The sequence below is a fragment of the Peromyscus maniculatus genome, chromosome 3, assembly GCF_049852395.1.
Source record: "Peromyscus maniculatus bairdii isolate BWxNUB_F1_BW_parent chromosome 3, HU_Pman_BW_mat_3.1, whole genome shotgun sequence".
NCBI lineage: Eukaryota > Metazoa > Chordata > Mammalia > Rodentia > Cricetidae > Peromyscus > Peromyscus maniculatus.
The window spans coordinates 37,978,028-37,999,582 of NC_134854.1; the positions used below are offsets into that span (position 1 = coordinate 37,978,028).

Genomic DNA, 21,555 nt, shown 5'->3' on the forward strand with positions numbered 1-21,555 from the left:
TGCTCTTCTCTAAAGAAATTTAACACTATTGGTCTTCTGATAGTCCCAGTTCAATTAAAATTTAAAGCTGACTTTGGAGTTGGAGAATGGCTCTCTCCTTCTTTAAACTCAAGCATGTTGTTAAAAGGAAAATGCAAACTCCCTGTATCATGCCAGAAGAAAAGAGCCATCTTTTGCTATGGGACAGGAGAAAAGCCAAATTAATTAAGGAACTATTCTATTACTAATCTCAACTCTTTGATTCTATTCTGATTCTTTAAACTTTTCTTAAAGTATGAATTTTATATCAAAATTTACAAGATTAATATATATATATATAGATATATACATTTTAAACTTTGTTAAGATATGGTCATATAGAGTACTAATTCTAGAAAAAAGGCTTCAATTAGCTGCATATATATGTCTTTGTGTTCGAGTCTCTTATCAGTTTTTTGCAGGAAATCACAGCCAGGCCTAACATCAACTGAAGTCTCCAGAAAGAAGATAGGGCCCCACAACAACAACAATTCCATGTGGACAATAATAATATCACTAAGCTGACAAACATCATCTACAGATCAGCTTTGAACTACAAGGTGCTCAGAGCAATTTTGAGATGACTAGCTGAGATGATCCAGTCTCAAAGACTACTTGAATAAGATGAGATAAACCCTGAACTTTGGCATTATACACAGACTGGATAATGAAGGATATAGTTACCTTTCCTAGAATTTGACAATTAACCTAAAATTTTTCTTTCAGCATAAAGATAACTTCGCCCATACCCAGCAGGAAGCAATTTTAAGAATACAATGCCCACATTCCCAACGAGGTGGTGTAGGGCAGGTGGTTTTTTGGTTTTTTTAATGGGTTTTGGCTCTGGGATAATTTTCATTGTTTAGGGGGGTTGGTTACAAGTTGTTGTCAAGAGTTAGGAAAAAGGCTAAGCAAAGGAGATTAGATTTAAGGTTCTTGTTTTAAAAAGAAAAAAGAAAAGAAGTAAAAGACAATTACTAGTTTTAAATACTTTACATTGGATTGGATTGTTTTATATTGTATACAAATTATATATATTCAAATTGATATTGTTAGAAAATGCTATATGTATATTTCTAATTGTACTTATACCATTCATTTAACAATGTAATGCAATTTTCTGATCCTTGAATATTATTATTACCAACTTTTAGGATATAAAGAAATGAAAGTTAGTAGTTAGACATTACAATAGAACTTGTAGTCATATTAGATATGTTTTAAAAATTGAGCAGATATATTTTAGATAGACAGGTCATCTTCAAACCCTTCAGAGATCTACAGAATATGGCATTTAAAATGTTTTAATAACTTAGAAAATTTTTCTTTTTTGAGACATGTCAGGTCCTGGCAGTACCAATCTACTTCAGAGAAAATATGGGCATTGAAGGAACTGCATATGGAGTTAACTTTCATTGTGGCAAAAGTTAGCCACTGGACAACAAAGTATCCTCAAATCAACAGGACAAAATGGACAGACAGGTATGAAACAAAGGACTACCGATTCCTGCAAAAACAAGTGTGGTTATGGCTTTATCAAAAGGCATCTTCCAAGGCCAGGACAATATGGCGCCATCCCTGAAGTGGCTTTCGCAATCCGGAAAAGGTACAGTGCCCTTTTCTTCGAAGGCAGCTGAACAGGCAGAGGGCCGATGGCTTCTGTTGTGCAATGGAACAGCAGCTGAAAGCTCACGCCTCTCAATAGTAGACTGGCATTTGATAGAGGGATGCGGAGAAGAATGGGATGCTGAGATGAAGCCATATATACACAGCCAAGAAGAATGGACAGCTGAATTAAAAAATCATCAACAATTTCCAGAATTTAAAATCCTGAATCATGACAGGACACTAGTGGAATTCAGGTGTTTCTGGTACACGGACTGCTCTCACCCAATGTGAGGTTGAACTGTTGACCTTGTGTACATCCTACTTCACAAATGAGTTTGTCAGATATGCTAAGCCTATAGGCTGAAGATGATGCCCCAGCACTGCGGAGAAACCTCGGGTGACTGTCCAGGCAGCTGGCTGTTTCTGTCAACTCACAAAATTTTTGGAAGTTGCTTGTATGCACTTCCTGTTTTTATTTTTGTTAGCCATTATTATTTCCTTCTTGGGTCTCTGAGGGAGTTGAAGATTAGTTATATGCTGCAGGCCTCAGGAATATCATAAGAACTCAGCTGGTTATGGCAAAGTCACTACCTGGAGGAATCAGGGAATTCCTCCAGAGGAAGCCAAATTCCAAGGAGTTTTTGGTGTTACTTGGCTTGTTATATATCAGCTGTATTCTGTCATGAAAATCATGTGTGCCTTCATAGATTTCCCAATTGACTTTTCCCTAAGAAAGGCTAACTGTGGACTGATCACTCTCTGGATATACACATTCCAGGTATTTGGAGAACAGCCTCAGGAAAAGCTTTCTTTGGAATCAGATATCTCCCTTGGCTACTTTCAAGGACTAGCAGTAATAACAGTCCACATGCAAGTCTCCTGATTTAAGACAAATTCCGCAAGGGGACACCGCCTAGGTCAGGTGGACGTTAGTAATAGCTTTACACAATTCAGCTCGGACCCTCCTTTTGTTATAGCCTTACCAACTTTACAGACTGCTAACTCCTTACCTAACCACTTCTAGGAATATTTAGATAACCTTCTGCGCTGACAGCTATGCTCAGCCAGAACTCCCAGTTCAAGCCTCCCTGTAATTATCATTATTGGTAGCATCCGGCCAGGTCCATCACCAGATGGAGGAAAGTACCTTATCAGAGATACCTCTGTACTCTCTAAGAACAGACTTAAGCATCCAGACTACCCATTTGAGAAGGCCTGGCGGATGTGCCAATTAAGCCTTACTTCCTCCTTTCCCAAACCTTACCTCCAGTTCCAGATCTCCCTTTAACTATTACCAGAGGCATCTAGCTGTACACAGGTTGCCTAGCGACTGAGCACACTTTCCCCCACCCTGCAGAAAAACGGCAGATAGCTTGGACAGATAGGAGCCACAGGAAAAGAAGAAAACAGTTTTATTTTCTCCCATTGACCTAGCAACTTAGATTCTTAACACTTTCTAAGATTATAGTTGAGCACCTAAGAGCCCTCTTCTTAGATATTACCTGAATTTAGCCTTTAGTTAATTCATTTCCCCATTGGTCACTTCCCTTTGGAGGTGCAAATGATAATTAACGGTTATTGCCTCCCTATGTGATTCTTATCACCCCTCCATTTGACCCTGGAAGCCTGGTTTTGCACTGCTAAGGGAATACTGCTTGTAAGTGTATATATACCAGGACTCCCAGGGCAAGAGAGGACAGAGAAGAGAAAAGAGAATGGAAGAACTAGATGGGTAAGAACTTGAGAGGAACAAACTGAGATGGGGAAGAAGTAGATTGAAGGGCTACAAGAGAGTACTAGAGGAACGAGATGGAAGAGGGGGAAGAGCCAGATGGGGAAGAACAAGATGAGGTAGAATGAGAAGAGGAGAGAGGAGATGGGAGAGGAGATGATATGGGAAGGAACAAGATGGATGAGAACCTAGAAGGGGCAGAACTAGATGAAGGAATTAAGATAGAACCTAGAGGGGATTGCAGACAAGTGTAGAGAGAAATTAGGCTAAAGATGACCTAAACATGAGAGCAGAATATAAGCTTGTAACTGACACAGAATAATAAAGTGTATGGACTAAGGAGTTTCGTGTACATAGATTCATTTCTTCTCATCAAAGATTAATTATCAGTTGGTTGTAGATTCTTCCCAGACCCTGGAAGGGGACTATCGAAGGGCTGGACCCCCTTAGTCCTCGATAGTTATAGTTGAAGATTAGTTAGTTATAGTATATATTGTATACAGTTATTGTACTTTTGTATATAGTTTTTCTTTTGTCAGTTATAACCTTTTGCTTTTTTCTTTTTATTGAAATAGAAAAGGGGAAATATGGTGGTATTTTATTTGTACTAAAATGTGATTTTATTTGTATGATAATAAATAAAGTTGCTTGGGGATCAGAGCTAATAGCAAGCCATAACAGAGCTGGGCATTCATGGTACACGCCTTTAATCCCAGCACTTGGTAGAAGAGCTAGGTGGATCTCTGTGTGGTCAAGGATACAGCCAGCATTGGAGACACATGCCTTTAATCTCAATACCAACCATAGAAGACCTGGAAGTCTCTACAGACAGGCAGTGACAAGGCAGTCATGTGATTGGGTTTACAACCAATGAGAAGGCAGAACCGAAAGACTATATAAAGACAAACACACAGGAAGTAGGTCCTTTTTCAGAGAGGTCTCTTGGCTTAAGAGGCTAGCTGCAGCAGGCGGTAAGGCTCTTAGCTCTGATCTCTTGGCTTTCTTCTTTGCACTGGTTCTGTGTTTCTTATTTAATAAGACGGTTGGTTACATCTACAGTCCTCACACTTCAGCAGCAAGCATTTAATCCACTGAACCATCTTTCAAGGCTCCCAAAGATTACCTTAATACATTTCTGCCTTGTAAATAAAGATAACAAAAGCAGCCACACACCACAAAGACAGCTTAAATTACATTAGGCTTTTGAAACTAACCAAGTTTAAAAACAAAAAAATCTAGTTGCAAATATCTTCCTGTCATTTAACTGGCCATGTAGTGTTACTTTTGAGTATCTAAAAGTAAGAGTCATAAAAACAGTATTTGGAAATGAAGATTCCAGACTTGATCAGATAGAGATCCAAATTGGTCTCTGGAATATATCATTAATTCAAATAAAGTTCTCACTGTAATAAACAAGCGGGAGAATCACTTAGTTCAAATAAAATTGTTCAAGCAGTTGCTTTTTTTTTTTTTTCCTAAACAAGGTTTCTCTGTTTAGCTCTGACTACCCTGGAACTTGATATGTAGAGGAGGCTGGCCTCAAACTCAGAGGTCCGCCTGCCTCTGCCTCCAGAGTGCCAGGAATAAAGGCATGCGCCACCACTGCCCAGCTTCAAGCAAGAAGTTCTTTTAGGGAAAATGTGTAATAGGTCTTTCTTCCTAGAACAGCTGTAACAAGGAAGGAAAAAAAAATGCTTAAGAATTATATGCAGAAGGCAACACAATAACCAACCTGCTTACACAAGGGGATAAAACAACTTGAATAGCTTGACAGGTCTCAATGTAGAACCTTCTCTTGTGTGACATACCTAAGGCAGCACAATAACTGGTTAATGTATGCCTTAATAACAAGCAGTACATCTCAACATTAATCATGAGAAATAGTCAAAAGAAATAATGTAGCTGGGAGGTAGTGGCACACGCCTTTAATCCCAGCACTCAGGAGGCAGAGGCAGGTGGATCTCTGTGAGTTTGAGACCAGACTGGTCTACAGAGTGAGTTCTAGGACAGCCAGGGCTACACATAGAAATCCTATCTCAAAAAACAAATAATAATAATAAAAAAAAAAAGAGATGCCTTTCTGGGTTCCTTTATATAACTTATCAATAACACTGTTTTAATCCGACCAAAAGGTTTGTTATAATTTCTGAGTAAAAATTTGTGAGCAAACATCTTTGTGAAATCTAAGTTGTGATCTGTAAATATCTCTTTACCACAGTTCTATAAAACAAGAACAACCCACCAATGGAGAGTTCTCACATACGAAGACATCTGTGCTTAGATTAGATGTGAGCATGTCCGACCTGCAGTACACACGTGTTGTCCCAAGACAGCTACCAACATATTCTAACACATTTGTAGGTGACAAGGTCAGATTAAAGGTTGACACCATGAAAAAGTTTACTGTTCTTTTAAGTTTATTAGCCTTACAAATTTGGCCTGTTTTCTACTTTGGTTTCTTACAATTCAGCAAATAAGTAAAATTGAAGTTAACTAATAAACAGCTGAGAGGGGAAAGGAAGTACATAATCATTCTCATCATAAAACAGGTCGTTCTCTTTATTGAAGAGTAAGTGGTCAGTCCTTCCAGCATTTACAAACTACCAAAGGAATTTAATGGTTTGTTGTTCACAGAATAAAGACAAAATTACAGTGTCTGAGGGCAGGAGAGAGAGGAGCACCGACTCATAATGGTAAAACTAAAAGTGAGGTAAATGTTGATAAATGAACAAAAGTCTGACTCTGAACAGTGAGAAGGGTGAAAATTACCAGGAGATAGAAAGTGCTCTCCATCTAGGCACATACTGCACATTTTCTCATGAACCCTTATACTGTTGACTCTTATTTTGCTTGCCCTGTGCTTATTAGTCACATTGTATCTTCAGGCATTCTCTGCTGCTACCCACCATCTGTGTAATCACATCAGTTGTCAGTAGGCAATCTGTGACAAGACTTTTTAAATGTCCACTTACTGCCATACCTTTACCTCAACTTCCCTCAAAAACCTTTCTTCTTGCATGCCCATTCTCTGCCTCAAACTAGAAACACACATAACATAAACAGTGTGAAAGAGATTAGTGGGGCCCAGAACACTTAATAGTACGTCTATAATAAGCCAAGCAATGTGCTAGGCATTTGTCAGCTTCTGCCATTTACCTTTCACCAATCAATGTAACAGGCATTACCTCCCGTGTGCATTACGGAATACAAACTAAGTGAACAATTTTTTCAGGCTTATATACAGCTATTTCTTTTAACACACTGTATTAAACCACAGCTATAGTTCTACAAATGTGTTATCTAGTATCTCAATGCAGTGGCCTTACAGAATTGACTTAAAATGTTTCACTTTTATGTTCTTACTCCACACCTAAGACAGAATGGATTATCAGTAAAAAAGAAAAATTTCATGATTCAGTATTTCTGACTTTTCTGTTGTTAATACTATTAGTAGAGAGAACTATAAAAATGTAAGCAGAATGATTAAGACTTAAAACTTATTTAATTCTGCCTCAGATTAATTTGGACACTGCTTATGATTGCCATTTTATTCATTTAAGGCAGTTAAAAAAATCTAATCCCTGACAGGTGGTGGGGATGTACCTCTTTTAATACCAGCAATCAGGAGGCAGAAGTAGGTGGATCTCTAAGTTCGAGTCTAGCCTGGTCTACAGAGTTCCAAGACAGCCAGGGCTACACAAAGAAACCCTGCCCTGGGATCAGGAGCAGATCTAACCCCAGTACCCAGGAAGAAGAGGCAGAAGGACCTCTCTTTTTCAAGACAGCCTGGTTACATAGCAAAGCAAGAGAATTCCAGGATGGCCAAGGCTACATAATGAGACCCTGTCTGGGGGATGGGAGCTTCAATTTGTAATAACTTAGAGTATCTTCAGAAAAACTAGGGGAGAAATGACTGTTTCACAAGTTTGTCTAACACATTAACTCCTCTCTTCTAACTGAGGTCCTCTATAGCTACCTTAAATTTTATCCAAGACTACAGTACAAAACACAAACTTGGTTTCTCCACAGCACTTGCTTATCTACGTTTCTCCACTTTTCTGCTGAAGTCCTGGAATTATATTCAGGAATTGAGTTTTAAATTACAGAAGCCTCCATCATTTGTTCTTCTGTTTCCTCAAACACTTATGGAGGTGGCAGGTGTGAGAAGAGCCCAACACATACATTACTAAGTGTGTGAGACCTGTGCTCCCAAAGGAGTACAAGTGAGTTCCACACAAGCTACTGAGGCAACAGCTGATACAACATCAGTAAAGGCAGCACAGAGATGGGATTCTAAAGATATACAAAATTTCACTCTGTTACTGTTATGTTCCAGGTATTTCCCCAGCAAAGTACATAAAGGCATGGTAAGTATAGTCAGCTCTCCACAGCCACAGGAGTTACTTGCACAGAGATCCAACCAACTCTTGACTTAAAATAAATGGGGAAAATATTGCATCTGCCTGACTATGTATATAGACTTATTATCCCTGAAAAAATTACATGGAATTTAATTATAATAGGTATGATAAATAACCTAGAAGTGCTTTAAAGTATATATAGAAGTTATAGACAAATATTTATATAGAATAACATAACATCTGAAGATCTGGGTATACAAAATGCATCTCAGAACAAATCCCCAAGGGAAACCTTGAGATGACTGAACACTGTCATTTGGTAAGGCTGAAAATGGACCACATCAGATGGAAAATAATTGTGATATATGATGCTGGGTAGAAAGAACTGTATCATAAAAGTTCTAACTAAAGGTATGCCTTTACCTTTAGAAAAGGAGACACCATGAAATGTTTCTCAACAGAAGAATAAAAATCCTATCTATCTCAGAAAGGTTCATCTAGGGCAAACAGACAGAATGGACTGGGATTCTGAAATGAAGAGGGCTAGGAGCACCCAGAACATTTTAGACTATGTGGAGACTGCAGGTGGAATGGGCATCCACTGTGACTACCACACTCTATGAACTAAAAACATTTCTGCAGTCATCTCATTAGGTACAGGGAAAAAGAAAATCTGATTTCCCGAGAGATGGCAATGTAGACACAGATGCCAATAACCAAACAAGGGAGAAAGGAGCACTAATGCTTGAGAGGGTACGAGGTGGGCACACACTAGATCTAACCATATGATAATTAAAACGCTAAGTGAAAAACCAGGCTAACTGAAAGTGCTGCAGTCAGATAACTTGAAGAACTGAGCTTGGAGAATAAAGGAAAGACCATGGTGACTACCTTATTTAGCGAGGCAGGGAAGCAGATGAATTGCTCCAAACACCGAAAACCCACCACCATTCCCACAAAGAATAGATACCATAGAGCTTTAAAAAAAAAAAAAAAAAAAAAAAAAAAAGGGAGGGAGGGAGGGAGAAAGGGAGGGAGGGGGCAGGGGGGAGGAGGAGACAAAGAAACAAAGTGCTAAATGCTTCAAGATTAAACAAAAGTACCAAGAAGTCTCAGGGATGGCTCTGGCAGTAAATGGTTACCTCTGGAAACACCATTTCTGCTGGGGGATTCAGAGAGGAGATTAAATGTGCAGTGAAATGAGGAAAGATGAAGAAATGAAGATTTCCAAGAATTTCACTGAAGAGAATGAGAAAAGCCCAGCTCAAAAAAACGGGATGTTTCTGAAGACAGCAAACGAGATGTTTCACGTAATAATGTGGCTCAGTTAAACAGAATTTCAACAAGAAAATTCTGTGAGGATGGACAAAACTGTCCAAATCAATTTTGGAATTGCAGTTCTTGTATTGACAACAGTAATGGCCGGCAAGTCACAGTGAAGAAACATACAAGTGGGCTGGAGAGATGGCACGGAGGTTGAGTAATGGTTGCTCTTCCAGAGGACCTGGGTTCAATTCCCAGCAACCACATGGCAGTGCACAACTGGCTATAACTCTAGTCCTAGGTCAGTAGTTCTCTACCTGTTGGTCACAACCCCTTTGGGGAATCAAACGACCCTTTCACAGGGGTCGCCTAAAACCACCAGAAAACACAGACATTTACATTATGACTCACAACAGTGGCAAAATTTTAGTTATGAAGTAGCAACAAAAATGGTTAGCATCACATGAGGAGCTGTATTAAAGGGCAGGGCATTAGGAAGGTTGAGAACCACTGTTCTATGTCATCCAAAGCCCTCTTCTGGCCTCTTCTGGTACTGCACACAAGTGGGACAGACACACACAGGCAAAAGACCATACACATAAAATAAAGAGACATTTTAAAAAGAAAAAAATAGCTTGCTTTCAATTTCTACTTAACGTAAGTTATACTTGCCCATATATTTTCCTCAGCTCATTCATATTCTTTAACTGAGTATGACATCCAGAACAAGCTAGAAAGATAGATACCTGAAATGAAAGACTACTTCCTCCCACATCCTGGCTCTTTCAAAATCAGTATATACATCTCTTAACTTAATCTCTTACTGCTCATAAAAGAGAAAGTATCACTTTCAAGCTCTGTGTTTAATATTCTCTGTCTCTATCTGCAGTACACAATCTACGGGAACTAAACAATAAGGCTAGGAAAAGTTGGGTGTGGGGGCACAGGCCTGTTCCTTAGGAGACCAAAGCAGAAATGGCACAAGTTCAAGGCCTGCCTGGATTGCAAAGTCAGCCTAGACTACTGTCTGAATGAGTATTAAAAGCTGGGACGCTAAGTCTGTGGTACACTTTTCCACCAGTTCAATCTCCAAGAAACTTAACAAAGGGAGGCAGGCCAGCCAGCAAGCCAAAAAGGGCTTCAAAGCTCTCCCTCCCTGCTGCCATCCTAGTCACTATCTGCAGTAAGCTGTCAGAGCCAGATTAAACAGCGATTTTTTTTTTCATTAAAGCAATGCGTTTTAAAACCAGCTAAATTTTGTTTATATATCAAAGTAGCTGGAGAAAGAATAAAAGCTTTCTCATCACTCGGACAAGTATAAAAATACACCATGTCGCTGGGCAGTGGTGGCACACGCCTTTAATCCCAGCACTCGAGAGGCAGAGCCAGGTGGATTTCTGTGAGTTTGAGGCCAGCCTGGTCTAAACAACAAGATCCAGGACAGGCACCAAAACTACATAGAGAAACCCTATCACCATGTCACTTTTTTTTTTTTTTTTTTTTTTTTTTTTTGAGACAGGGTTTGTCTGTGTAGCTTTGGCGCCTTTCCTGGAACTCACTCTATAGCCCAGGCTGGCCTCAAAGTCACAGAAATCCACCTGCCTCTGCCTCCCCAGTGCTGGGATTAAAGATGTGCACCACCACCGCCCGGCTCACCTTCTCACTTCTTAAGAGCCTAAAAATATTTTCAAAAAGATGGCACTTCCATCCTCTTCCTGCAACAGAGGTATTCAGGTCAAGGAAAGACTTAGTGCACACTCCAGAAGCCATACCTAACTGGAGATCTGAAATGACCTCAATGTCTCCTCTATTGTGCAATGTGATGTGTTATTGTTGATCTTTAGGTGTATTAAACAGACTTTCAGGTTAGAATCACTTTCAGGATTTTATTATCTGAAGATAGAAATTAGAACTTTCAAAGAGTCTGAGACTAAAATTTAATGTCAAATTTAAGAAAATAATTGCAAAACAAAGGTAAGAAGACTGGTTATCAATCTTAGTATTTATTGAAAGGTGGAAGACAAGGAAAATAGCCTCTCAAATGCCAAAAACAAATCTGTACCTTGGCTAAAGTGAATAATTGCTTTACATATCAATAAAATGTCCCTCTACCCCCAAAAAACTGAAAGTTTACCAAACAATGCTAATTTATTATTTACACAAAAAAAAAAACAAAAAACAAAAAAACTTTACCTGCCACAAAACTGAATTTAGAAAGCAAAATCTTATTTTGTGTACATTAATTAAATTTCTTAAACATTTAACCTAAGAAAATCTTTCCTCAACTGCCTACCACTCCCATTTTGGAAACAAACATTTCAAACAAGTTTATAGAGAAATGCATACATACATATAATACACAGTGTTGTGCTAAACCAACCTGATCATTAAGGTCAATAGTCCTGTCATAAGGAAGATAATCAATATATGGCTTTATGTAAATTTGCAACTAAATATCAAAAATGTTTAATTCTTTTGATAGCTAACCTGAGTATTGGATATATACTACTTAGCTAAGAGGATATAAATAAAATGAGGAAAAAAAGAGAAAAAAGTATGTATGTGTGTATATATATATATATATATATATATATATACCACTGAGATACCTAAGTTTTTATGTGAAGGTATGTATATTACTTAACAACATTTAACAATCACTCTGTATAGCATATGACCTTATTAAAACTGTATCTTAAGTGCTTTATTGTTCTGGTCCAAGATACTGGAAATAAAAAAAATCTTTTATTCACATGGAGAATGGAAATATACTAACTAAAAACCATTAATATGCAGTATTAAAATAGGTATTTGTGTGTATCAAAGGTAGTCAACAAGTTATCAGATGGGCATCTGAAGAGGATTTTTAAAAATAACCCGTAAGACCAGGGGCATAAGCATGATTCAAGTCTATAAGGCTTTATTGAAACCTTGAGCCTGTTGGTTACTCATACCTCACCTTCACAGAGATGTATGCATTTGACAAATCAATTTAATCTTTCAATTATGGATAACTGACTATGGTTTACATAAAAGCAACAACTATACTGTCTCAGACATGCCTTCTTTTAAGCTAAAAACATAAGGCTCATATATTATGGAGACAACTTAACAGCATTTTCTTACAATATGACATCAGTGTGTTTAGATATATGTGACTAGAAATAAAACATACTGTGTTAAATATATCACCCTCAATTTAAAAATGACATTTTAACAGTATCCCTTCCTATGTCTTAATACTCATTTATTAAGAATTTGTTTCTCAGAAAGATGGTGAAGAACCCTAAATTTAGCTTAAAGTGGTTTGAGTACAGTGAAAGACAGCTAGTTACATATAAAATAAAACCCCTATTTACACTGTCATGATTTTTAACTTCTCTATTCCATAAAACATCCCCCACTACAAACATACTGAGTTCCTACAAGCCACCAAGATTTCCTATTTTATTTGCCTATCTTCTTTTTAAGTTGGGAGATAAGATTCCCCATTGTTGCTAACGTTGATTTTCATCAGTTCTGGTAAAAACATTTTTCTAAGTGGTCTGACCAACTAGAAGCATGAGCTTTGATGGCTTACCCAAAATGAGACGAAAATGGAACCCACTGAAGGGAAACAGCAGTCTCCCAAAAGGCAACGCAGCACAAGGAAAGCCACCTGAAAGTCACCAATCAAGATAGGGGCCAGAGTACTACAAAAAACAAAACGTTTGTGATGCTTAGACTCCTTCCATCCACACACATCCAGAACGCAACTTTTAATTATGGAAGTGAAAGCAGACTGTGCTACTCACCTTGTAGGCACTGGTCACCCTGTTTCCTACACAGTGAACTCTCTAGAGCATCTCTAGAATGCTGCACTGACATCTGCCTGGTGGCTGGGGAGGGTCCTGAGAAGGATGGACTGACAGTGTGTGTCAGCTACATCTGGAGGTGGGGCTGAGAAAAGGATGGACTGACATTGTGTGTCAGCTACATCTGGAGGTGGGGCTGAGAAAAGGATGGACTGACAGTGTGTGTCAGCTACATCTGGAGGTGGGGCTGAGAAAAGGATGGACTGACAGTGTGTGTCAGCTACATCTGGAGGTGGGGCTGAGAAGGATGGACTGACAGTGTGTGTCAGCTACATCTGGAGGTGGGGCTGAGAAAAGGATGGACTGACAGTGTGTGTCAGCTACATCTGAAGGTGGGGCTCAGTCACTGTCACTGCTTGTTTTAAATTTCATTTGTGTAACGTGGGAAATGTAAAAGAAGACCTTTAATTGTTCATAATTAAACTCTGTGCATGTCAACTTTTTACTCAGCTATTATTAAACATATAAGTGCTTATTAGAGAGAAAATTTTCTAAACTTATTACTTACACAATAAAGAAAATTACACTCGGGCTGAAAAATCTGGCCACATAACTTCAGTAATTAGAAGGATTAAAACCATCAACATACTTAGTTTCTCCCAACTTCTAAAACTACTAATTATTTTCTTATTGTTGAACATAAATATTTTAGGATGTATTCCAGGAAGTAGCACTAAGAATTTTCATATATTCATCAATTTAAGAAATTGTGCAAAACAATATACATATATACATCCCCAAATACACGCACACATATGTGTATACATATACAAACACATGTGTGTATACATACACACATACACACTATATATACATAACTGAATCCTGGTTTTTTGAAGGCTTGTACAGTATGGAAAATTTAAATATTTACTAGATTTGAAGACATACATTTTTCCTCCATTACCTCCCCCACATGTATATATTAACAGAAACATAATTATATCAAACAATTAAACTGAATTGTCAGTTTGTTTTTGCAAACTCAACAGGAAGCATTTATTATTATGAACCTTTATTAAGTGGCTCACATTTCAATATAAATCACACTAAAAAGATTTTTTAAAGCTATTTACACTACAGTGCTGACACATTTAAAATGAAAAAAAAAAAGGTCGGTATAAATAAGCTCTATGAAAAAACCTTAAATTGTGAAAAAAGAACTCTGGCTCATATTACAAAAAATATATTTATAATGATTTTGTCAGCTCCATTCTAAAACCTAAAACTCCAACTGCCATGACTTTTCTACAGACTCCTTCCCACTTAACCTGCAAGGATCACAGTGCCCGGGCCCTAAGTGCTTACTACTTCACAGCTGTGGACAGCTGTGGACAGGCACTGAGGAGTGTCACACGGCTACATAAACTAGACTTTGTAACAGACTTGAGAGCAGTTCCTAGGCTTGCTTTCAGATTTCATGAATCATTATTACAAATTATTTTTTAAAAAGAATTTTAAATGCAATGTACAAATTTAGCACAAATTGTCATCATCGTTTTTATCTTGATTTGAATGTACAGAACTATGTTGCCTTGTATCTGCTATATTAATGAGACTTCCAGGACACAATTCTTCCTTGAAGTCTTTGTTACTATTTTCAAATTTAGAATCCATGATAATCTGAAAATCTGAAAACTGAACACGCTCCAACTTTGTCTTGACGTTCTTGCCTTCTGTATTATTCAGTGGTCTAGTCTTTTCAGGTATATTAACTTTCACAGGTTCTTCCTTGATTCTTGTAGACGCAATAGGTTCATGTTTAGTCTGTTGTAATTCGTACTTAGGATGAAGTTTGTCTGAAAACACAGAATCTGATGAGGTTTGGTTCACAGCACAAATTATGTTGTCAGTGTGAGGTCCGAGGACTGATGATGTGGAAGCGGATGATACACATGTTTCATGAGTAACTGCACTGTGACAGGTGTCCTCCTCTGCGTGATATAACTTAAGTCGAACATGCCATGCCAAACTGCATACAGCAGAAACTGTCTTGAACTGATGAACAACATTCCTCGGAATAAAATAAATGTCATTATCATACAGCTGAATCCTGGCATAGCGAATGCCTTCTCTCCTCAACTGATTAAGTTTTGCATCATCAACCCACTGGACACACTAAAAAACAACACAAAGCAAAACAAGAATACAGGTAAGTCTTTTGCACAACAAAATCTAAATGAAAAATGATAATTACTTAAGTTTTACCTGGGACAGGGGAGGCTCATGTAAATCTAACTGCATTCGTTGAACTACTTCTAAGAAGTCTTCTGCATGAAAACAGATTACATCTTTGGTTATTCGGGGCTGGTCAGGCCTGTAAAGGAGGAGGGTGATAATACAGGAATTTTCCATTAATGTTTCATTCTGCTAAGTCCTTAATAAACTCAAATAAAATGGTTTATCATCAACACCAAAATCTTCTTACAAATAAAAAGAACTACTTTATATATTTAAATCCAGAGTTTACACCATGAGTTCCAACCTAAACAGAGTAACAACTTTCTTTACTTTAGTATCGTTGTCATAATTATCAGTAAATTATACAAACCATAAAAACTAAATATCTCATTTTAAAATGCAGTTCAATTTTTCTTGAAGGTTTGCACCACCACTGTGTGGCCCAATAAAGGTTTTAAATGACATATGCCTTTAATTCCAGCACTTGGAAGGCAGAGGCAGGTGGATCTCTGTGAGTTTGAAGCTAGCTTGATCTACATAGTAAGTTTTAGGACAGTCACACATAGTAAGGCTAGCTACATAGTAATATACTGTCTCAAAAACCACAAAAGAAAAAAATAATCAAATAACAGTAGTTAGTATGAGCAAGAACCTGGGTTCAAGCTCCAGCACAGCCATGGCCAACAAAAACTCAACAGTGGGGGCAGGAGCAGCAGCAGTTCAGTAGTGAAGAGCACTCACTGGCTGTTCTTCCAGAGGACTCAGGTCCATCTCCAACACCCATGGGACAACTCACAATTGTTACTCCAGTTCCAGGGCATCGGATGCCCTCTTCTGGCCTCAGCAGGCACTGCACACGTGGTGTTCAGGTAAAATACTCAGGCACAGAAAATAAATCTTAAAAAACAACAACAGTAGTTCTATGTACCGCTGTCCACAGTGCACAGCCTTCAGCACTCCGACAGCAGCTGTAGTCTGTCGCTCAAAGCCTTGTCCTATGTGATCCGCATGGGCTCTCGTCCTGTCTTCAAACAGCATCTCCCGAGGCTCACTGGTCCGAGGTAGATACTGCAGGTTTTTTATTTCATTGGTAGTTCTGTTTTTTAAAAGAGATTTGCATTTAAATACTGAGGCTTGTTTCCTTCCCAGATATTCCATAATCAAACAATAAAAGACAAAAGGAAATGCTTAATTCTTAAAATGAATAAAGGCAAACAAAAACTAGACATGTCAATTCCCTAGTCTGTAAAACACCTGGAGTTTGGGGCTACTTTGTATGAAACTGTGCACTTACCTGATCCAACACATACTTCTAGAATTAACACCATTTTTTCTTTTTTCTTTTTTTCTTTTGTTAGGGGGGTGGGGGTGGGTTCTTCACCACAGGGTTTCTCTATGTAACCACTCTGGATGTCCTGGAACTTGCTCTGTATAACAGGCTGGCCTCTAACTCACAGAAATCCACCTGCCTCTGCCTCCCAAGTGCAGGGATTAAGTGCGTCACCACTGCCCTGCTAACTGATCAATTTTTAAATGCATTAATTCAATATTCATGACATATGCTTTATGCCTGTTACTATCTAGGTATTGAGACTAGTAAGGGAGACTATAGTGACAGATGAGGCTACTACTCTTAGGAGAATTTAACAGAAAGATAAAATATAAATTAGCAAAAAAGGCTCTCTCCCTCCCCCAAAATTAACAAAGACGACGACCTGGGCAGTGGCTCCACAAAAGAGTTTACTAGAGGCAGAAAGAAAGCCATCTTCCACTGGCCGTCTTGTCCTCTTGTCTTCTAGAATTCCTAGGCACACAAAACCCGCTACCCACTTATCCTCACACACTGCAGAGGTTTCTCCAAAGTTAGTCTACAGAATGGGGAAATGGGTGAAACAACACGAACCAGAAGCTATCATTTCCCTCTGTGCAGTATGCTTTTGCTATTCCAGACTACCTCCATAATTTGTCCCTCTCCTCATCTCTCCTCCGGTGTGAGTCATTCACTAGCTGTAACTCTCCACTCTACTGCTTGCTGCTCTTTGTGCATCCCTGCATTCATCTTACCAGACTGTAATATACTGTTTTGCTCTTTATGATTAATATTCTACCTGTGTCAGAAAGTTCAATCATGCTGTTGCTTTCTACAGAAAGCTAACAGATTTCAAGCTGACATCACATTCAAATCCCTCAACACACAAGCAGGATGAGGTACTGTCATTTTCTGGACTGCAACAGGCCATGAAAGCATCACATGTATCATGGGCTCTAAACCTTGTAGTACATAGAAATTCCTCCAGGGACTGGTGAATCTCCCTCTAGAAGTTTGTGTCTATATTATTCTGGCACCAGACTTCCTGATTAACGTTGTTTAAGTTCCTGAAACAGGTGAGGTGTAACGGCGTACACCTTTAATCTCAGCACTTGGGAAGCTGAGACAGGCCAATCTCTGAGTTCAAGGCCACCCTAGTCTGCACAGTGAGTTCCAGGACAGCCAGGGCCATGTAGAGAGACCCTGTCTCAAAATAATAATAATCCTGAAGCAAGCATTGAGAGGGCTGGAAAGCTGGCTTAGCAGTTAAAAGCCAGGATTGCTCCTGCAGAGGACCAGAGTTCAGTTTCCAGAGCCCAAGTCGGGTGGCTCAAAACCACCTGTAACTCCAGCTCCAGGGGGGTGTAACACCTCTGCACTCCACAGGCACTTGCACATACCACACACAGACACAGCACTTGCATATACATGAACACACCCACAAATGCACATACCACACACAGACACAGCACTTGCATATACATGAACACACCCACAAATGCACATACCACACACAGACACAGCACTTGCATATACATGCACACACCCACAAATGCACATACCACACACAGACACAGCACTTGCATATACATGCACACACGCACAAATGCACATACCACACACAGACACAGCACTTGCATATACATGCACACACCCACAAATGCACATACCACACACAGACACAGCACTTGCATATACATGCACACACCCACAAATGCACATACCCACACAGACACATACCCAAACAAAAACACATAATTTAAAAAAAAATTAAAGTAATCTTTCAAAAAAAAAAAAGAAAATAAGCTCCGAAAAACACAATTTTATGATTGTTACCGATTTAGCAACAACTCATTAATTCCATTACTTATTAAGCAGTAGACACCACATAACAAGTCAATAAGTCTCTGCATCAAGAGAACTACCAGCTACTCAATGTCATCTTGTCCTGTCTTGTTTCTTGTCCTAGATTTATTCATTTTCTGTTTATGAATGTTTTGCTTGAATAGATGTAATACATCATGTGTGTGTCTGATGCCTTCAGAAGTCAGAAAGAACACTGGATCTCTGGCAATGAATGGCTGTGATCCACCATGTGGGTGCTGGGAATGGAACCTGGGTCTTCTACAAGAGTAGTAAGTGTTCTTAACTCCTGAGCCATCTCTCCAGACCCTGTTTTGTTGTTTTTAATAATCCATGTAACCATTAAAGTCATTTTAGGTATCTACAGAAAAAAAGCCACACTCTACCCTAGCACCCCCAACTCTATGACCACAAAGTTAACTTAGTGTACATTTTTCCAACTTTTGCTCCATGTACACATACAGTTTTTAAAATAAATTTTAATAATTCTTTGAGAACATCACACATGCATAAAATATATTTTCATCATAATCACCTCCTACTCTTCCCTATAACTCCTCCCAGATCTCCCCCTACCTCCCTGCTTCTTTAATAACCCAACAAGCCCTTTTTGTGCTGCTCATGGGTGACAGAAAACATCCACTGGGACAGAGCTGACCTTTCCTACCAGGGACCACACTCTTAAAAAAAAACAAAAAAACAAAACAAAACTGGACTGTCCCTCCTTCAGAAATCAGCTGTCAACTGGTAGGAGTCAAGGCTCATGATTCCCTGGCCCCCTTCATGCTAGACTGCTGACTTCATCTTCTGCTGGTCTTATGCAGGCGACCACAGCTGTGAGTTCACAAATGCAGCAGTCCTTTGTTTCCAGAGGATATTACTTCATCGGGGTCCTCTCTGACCTCTGGCTCTTACAATGCTCCCTCCCTCTCCTGTATTAACCGTCTGGGTAACGGGGTGTTATCAATGTTCTATTATGGATGAACACGACACTGACACTCAGTTCACTCTGACCAGTTGTGAGTTTCTGTGTTAACCACTGTCTACTACACAAAGATCACAGTGCTTTTTGGAGCCAGAGTTCCTTTTGTAACTTTGAACTTGCTATATAGCACAGACTGGCCCACTGTACTTGTAATCTGCCTGCCTAAACTTCCTGAATACTGGGACCACAGGCATGAGCCACCATACTGTCAACACAAATACATATTCACAGACAGTTTTTTTTCCTTTTCATAAAAACAGAATAATAAAAGAGGCATGGTAATGCATGGACTGTAATCCCAACAGGAGATTCAGGTAGGAGAACCTCAAACTCAAGGCCAGTTCAGAATATATAACAAGACCCTGTCTCAAATAATCATGTTAGATTCATTCCTGATTACAGTGTGAAACAGTCATCTGGAATTCTGGAGGACATGAAATCACAAAGAGGGTTTACTGAAATACACTGCAGCAAGCCTAGCAAAGGGAGCAGTAGGTGTTCTTTTACAGCAGCTAGAGGAGCAGTTATTTGGTCTTATCCTGGGCCATTTGGTCCTTGTTTGGATAGGTAAGTGAGCACCTTTATTACTTTGACTAGTAAACGTGGCAGCATTATTTCTCACAATCCTGGATCTCTGTGCAGGTCCCCCGCCCATTAGGAGTTGGGCTCCAGATGGCTGTGGAAGAAACCATGTCAATGGAGTCGGCCTCCAAGTAGCCCCTGCCTGAAAAAGTATGATCCATTTTGCTCTCATTTTTGACCTTTTGCCTCTACACTGATTTTTTTCTACAGTTTGCTCTTTTTAAGTGTTGTGAATATTACAATGTTTAATCTTGTCAGCTTGGCTGGATGTGTAATCCCCTAGAATACATACCTCTAGGTTTGTCTTTGAGGGAACTTCTAGAGAGATTTAACCGAGGAAGGAAGACCTACCCTGAATACAAGGGGTGCCATTCCACCAGCTAGAGTTCCAAACTAAAGAAGAGTTCCCAAAGGAAATGCCCAAAGAGGACTAGCACGCCTATGTTCCTGATGGACAGAACAGGAGCAGATGCCTCGTGCTCTGCTGCCATGGTGGCTCCTCCTCTTAAAACCCTTTGTTCAATACACATAACACACACGGCCTCTTCCTTGAGACTGCTGTCAGATATTTTGTCATGGCAACCTACAAAGTGGCCAACACAAATACCCTTTCAGATCTTAAGAATATTCTACCAACTTTTTACAAGAATATATGAAATATACTCACTCAACCATTCCCTAAAGGTGGACATTCAGATCCAGTTAAATTTCTTTCTTACTACAAACAATGACACAATTAATATTCCTACATACTAGCTTTCGGTGTTTTTATTTCTCAGAATAGATCTTCCAAAGGGTAAGAGATCACAACTAGATGTTACTTTCACAAAACTGCTTACTCTTCTATAAACAATATATAAAAGGCTTACTTCATATGCCTGTAAGTCTGTAATATTATTATTTGTTGACAAAATTATGAACAGAAATCAACCCCCACCCCCGCTATCAAATAAAGCTCACCTGCCAAGTGACTGTTTTTCTACTGGATTTTTACATATTCTCATCAGCTGGGAAGTCTCCTTGGTGAATTAGCTTTCGTCTGTCACATTTTAATCTAGTCAATAATTGATCTGGACTTTCCTGTTGAGACCTATTCTCCCTCAAACAGTACTGCCACTAGCTAGCTGGGTTTGTCTGCTTGGGCCCTGCTAGGAAGATGTCTTTCAGGCTTCTAAGTTTTATGGTGGCATGTTACTGTTTATCAGTTAAGCACTAACATTTTTGATGAGACAGGAACTCTGCTTCTGTTTTAAGACAGACTACCAACAATTAATTCCAACTTCATTTTCTCCACCTGTCTTCATAGATATATTAAGTGTAAATATATTCAGATCTGTTTATTAGTTTTATCCTCTTCCAATAATCTATTTGAGGATTTGGTTGTTTGTTTTGATTTTTGGTTTTGGTTTTTTGGAGACAGGGTTTCTCTATGTAGTCCTGGCTGTCCTGGGACTCACAAGAGATGTGCTTGCCTCTGCCTCCTGAGTGATGGGATTAAAGGCGACTATTTGAGTCTCGTGGTAATTTTCAGTAACTCTTAGTGCCCTTTACTTCCTTCTTTCAGTTTCTTCTTTTTAAGATGTAAATTCATTCTCTCCAGTTTTAGGAGTAAAAGTCCATGTGAAATGAAAAACCAGTTGAAGTGTCCATCATTCCTCTCCAATCTGGAAGACTTAACTTTTCCCTTTGCATTATTTTATGTCTTCCCAGAAGGAGGGTTAGCTCTTAATACAAGTTTTGAATATTTGTTAAATTTATTCTAAAGTTTATTTCTCTGTATGAGTGACATCTTTTCCACTCCT

The 21,555-nt window shown here is 38.9% G+C and overlaps 1 protein-coding gene across 1 annotated transcript in view; it reads right to left on the reverse strand.

Annotated features, from left to right (window-relative positions):
- Positions 1–10,960: 10,960 nt before the first annotated feature.
- Rsbn1l (round spermatid basic protein 1 like) overlaps positions 10,961–21,555 on the reverse strand; it is a 68,052-nt gene continuing 57,457 nt past the window's right edge. Inside the window, exons 6-8 of the mRNA XM_076566336.1 lie at positions 15,943–16,110; positions 15,042–15,150; positions 10,961–14,951 (exon numbers count right to left, since the gene is read on the reverse strand). Coding sequence (XP_076422451.1) covers positions 14,310–14,951; positions 15,042–15,150; positions 15,943–16,110 — 919 coding nt within the window. The 3' untranslated portion in view covers positions 10,961–14,309. The remainder of the gene's footprint in view (positions 14,952–15,041; positions 15,151–15,942; positions 16,111–21,555) is intronic.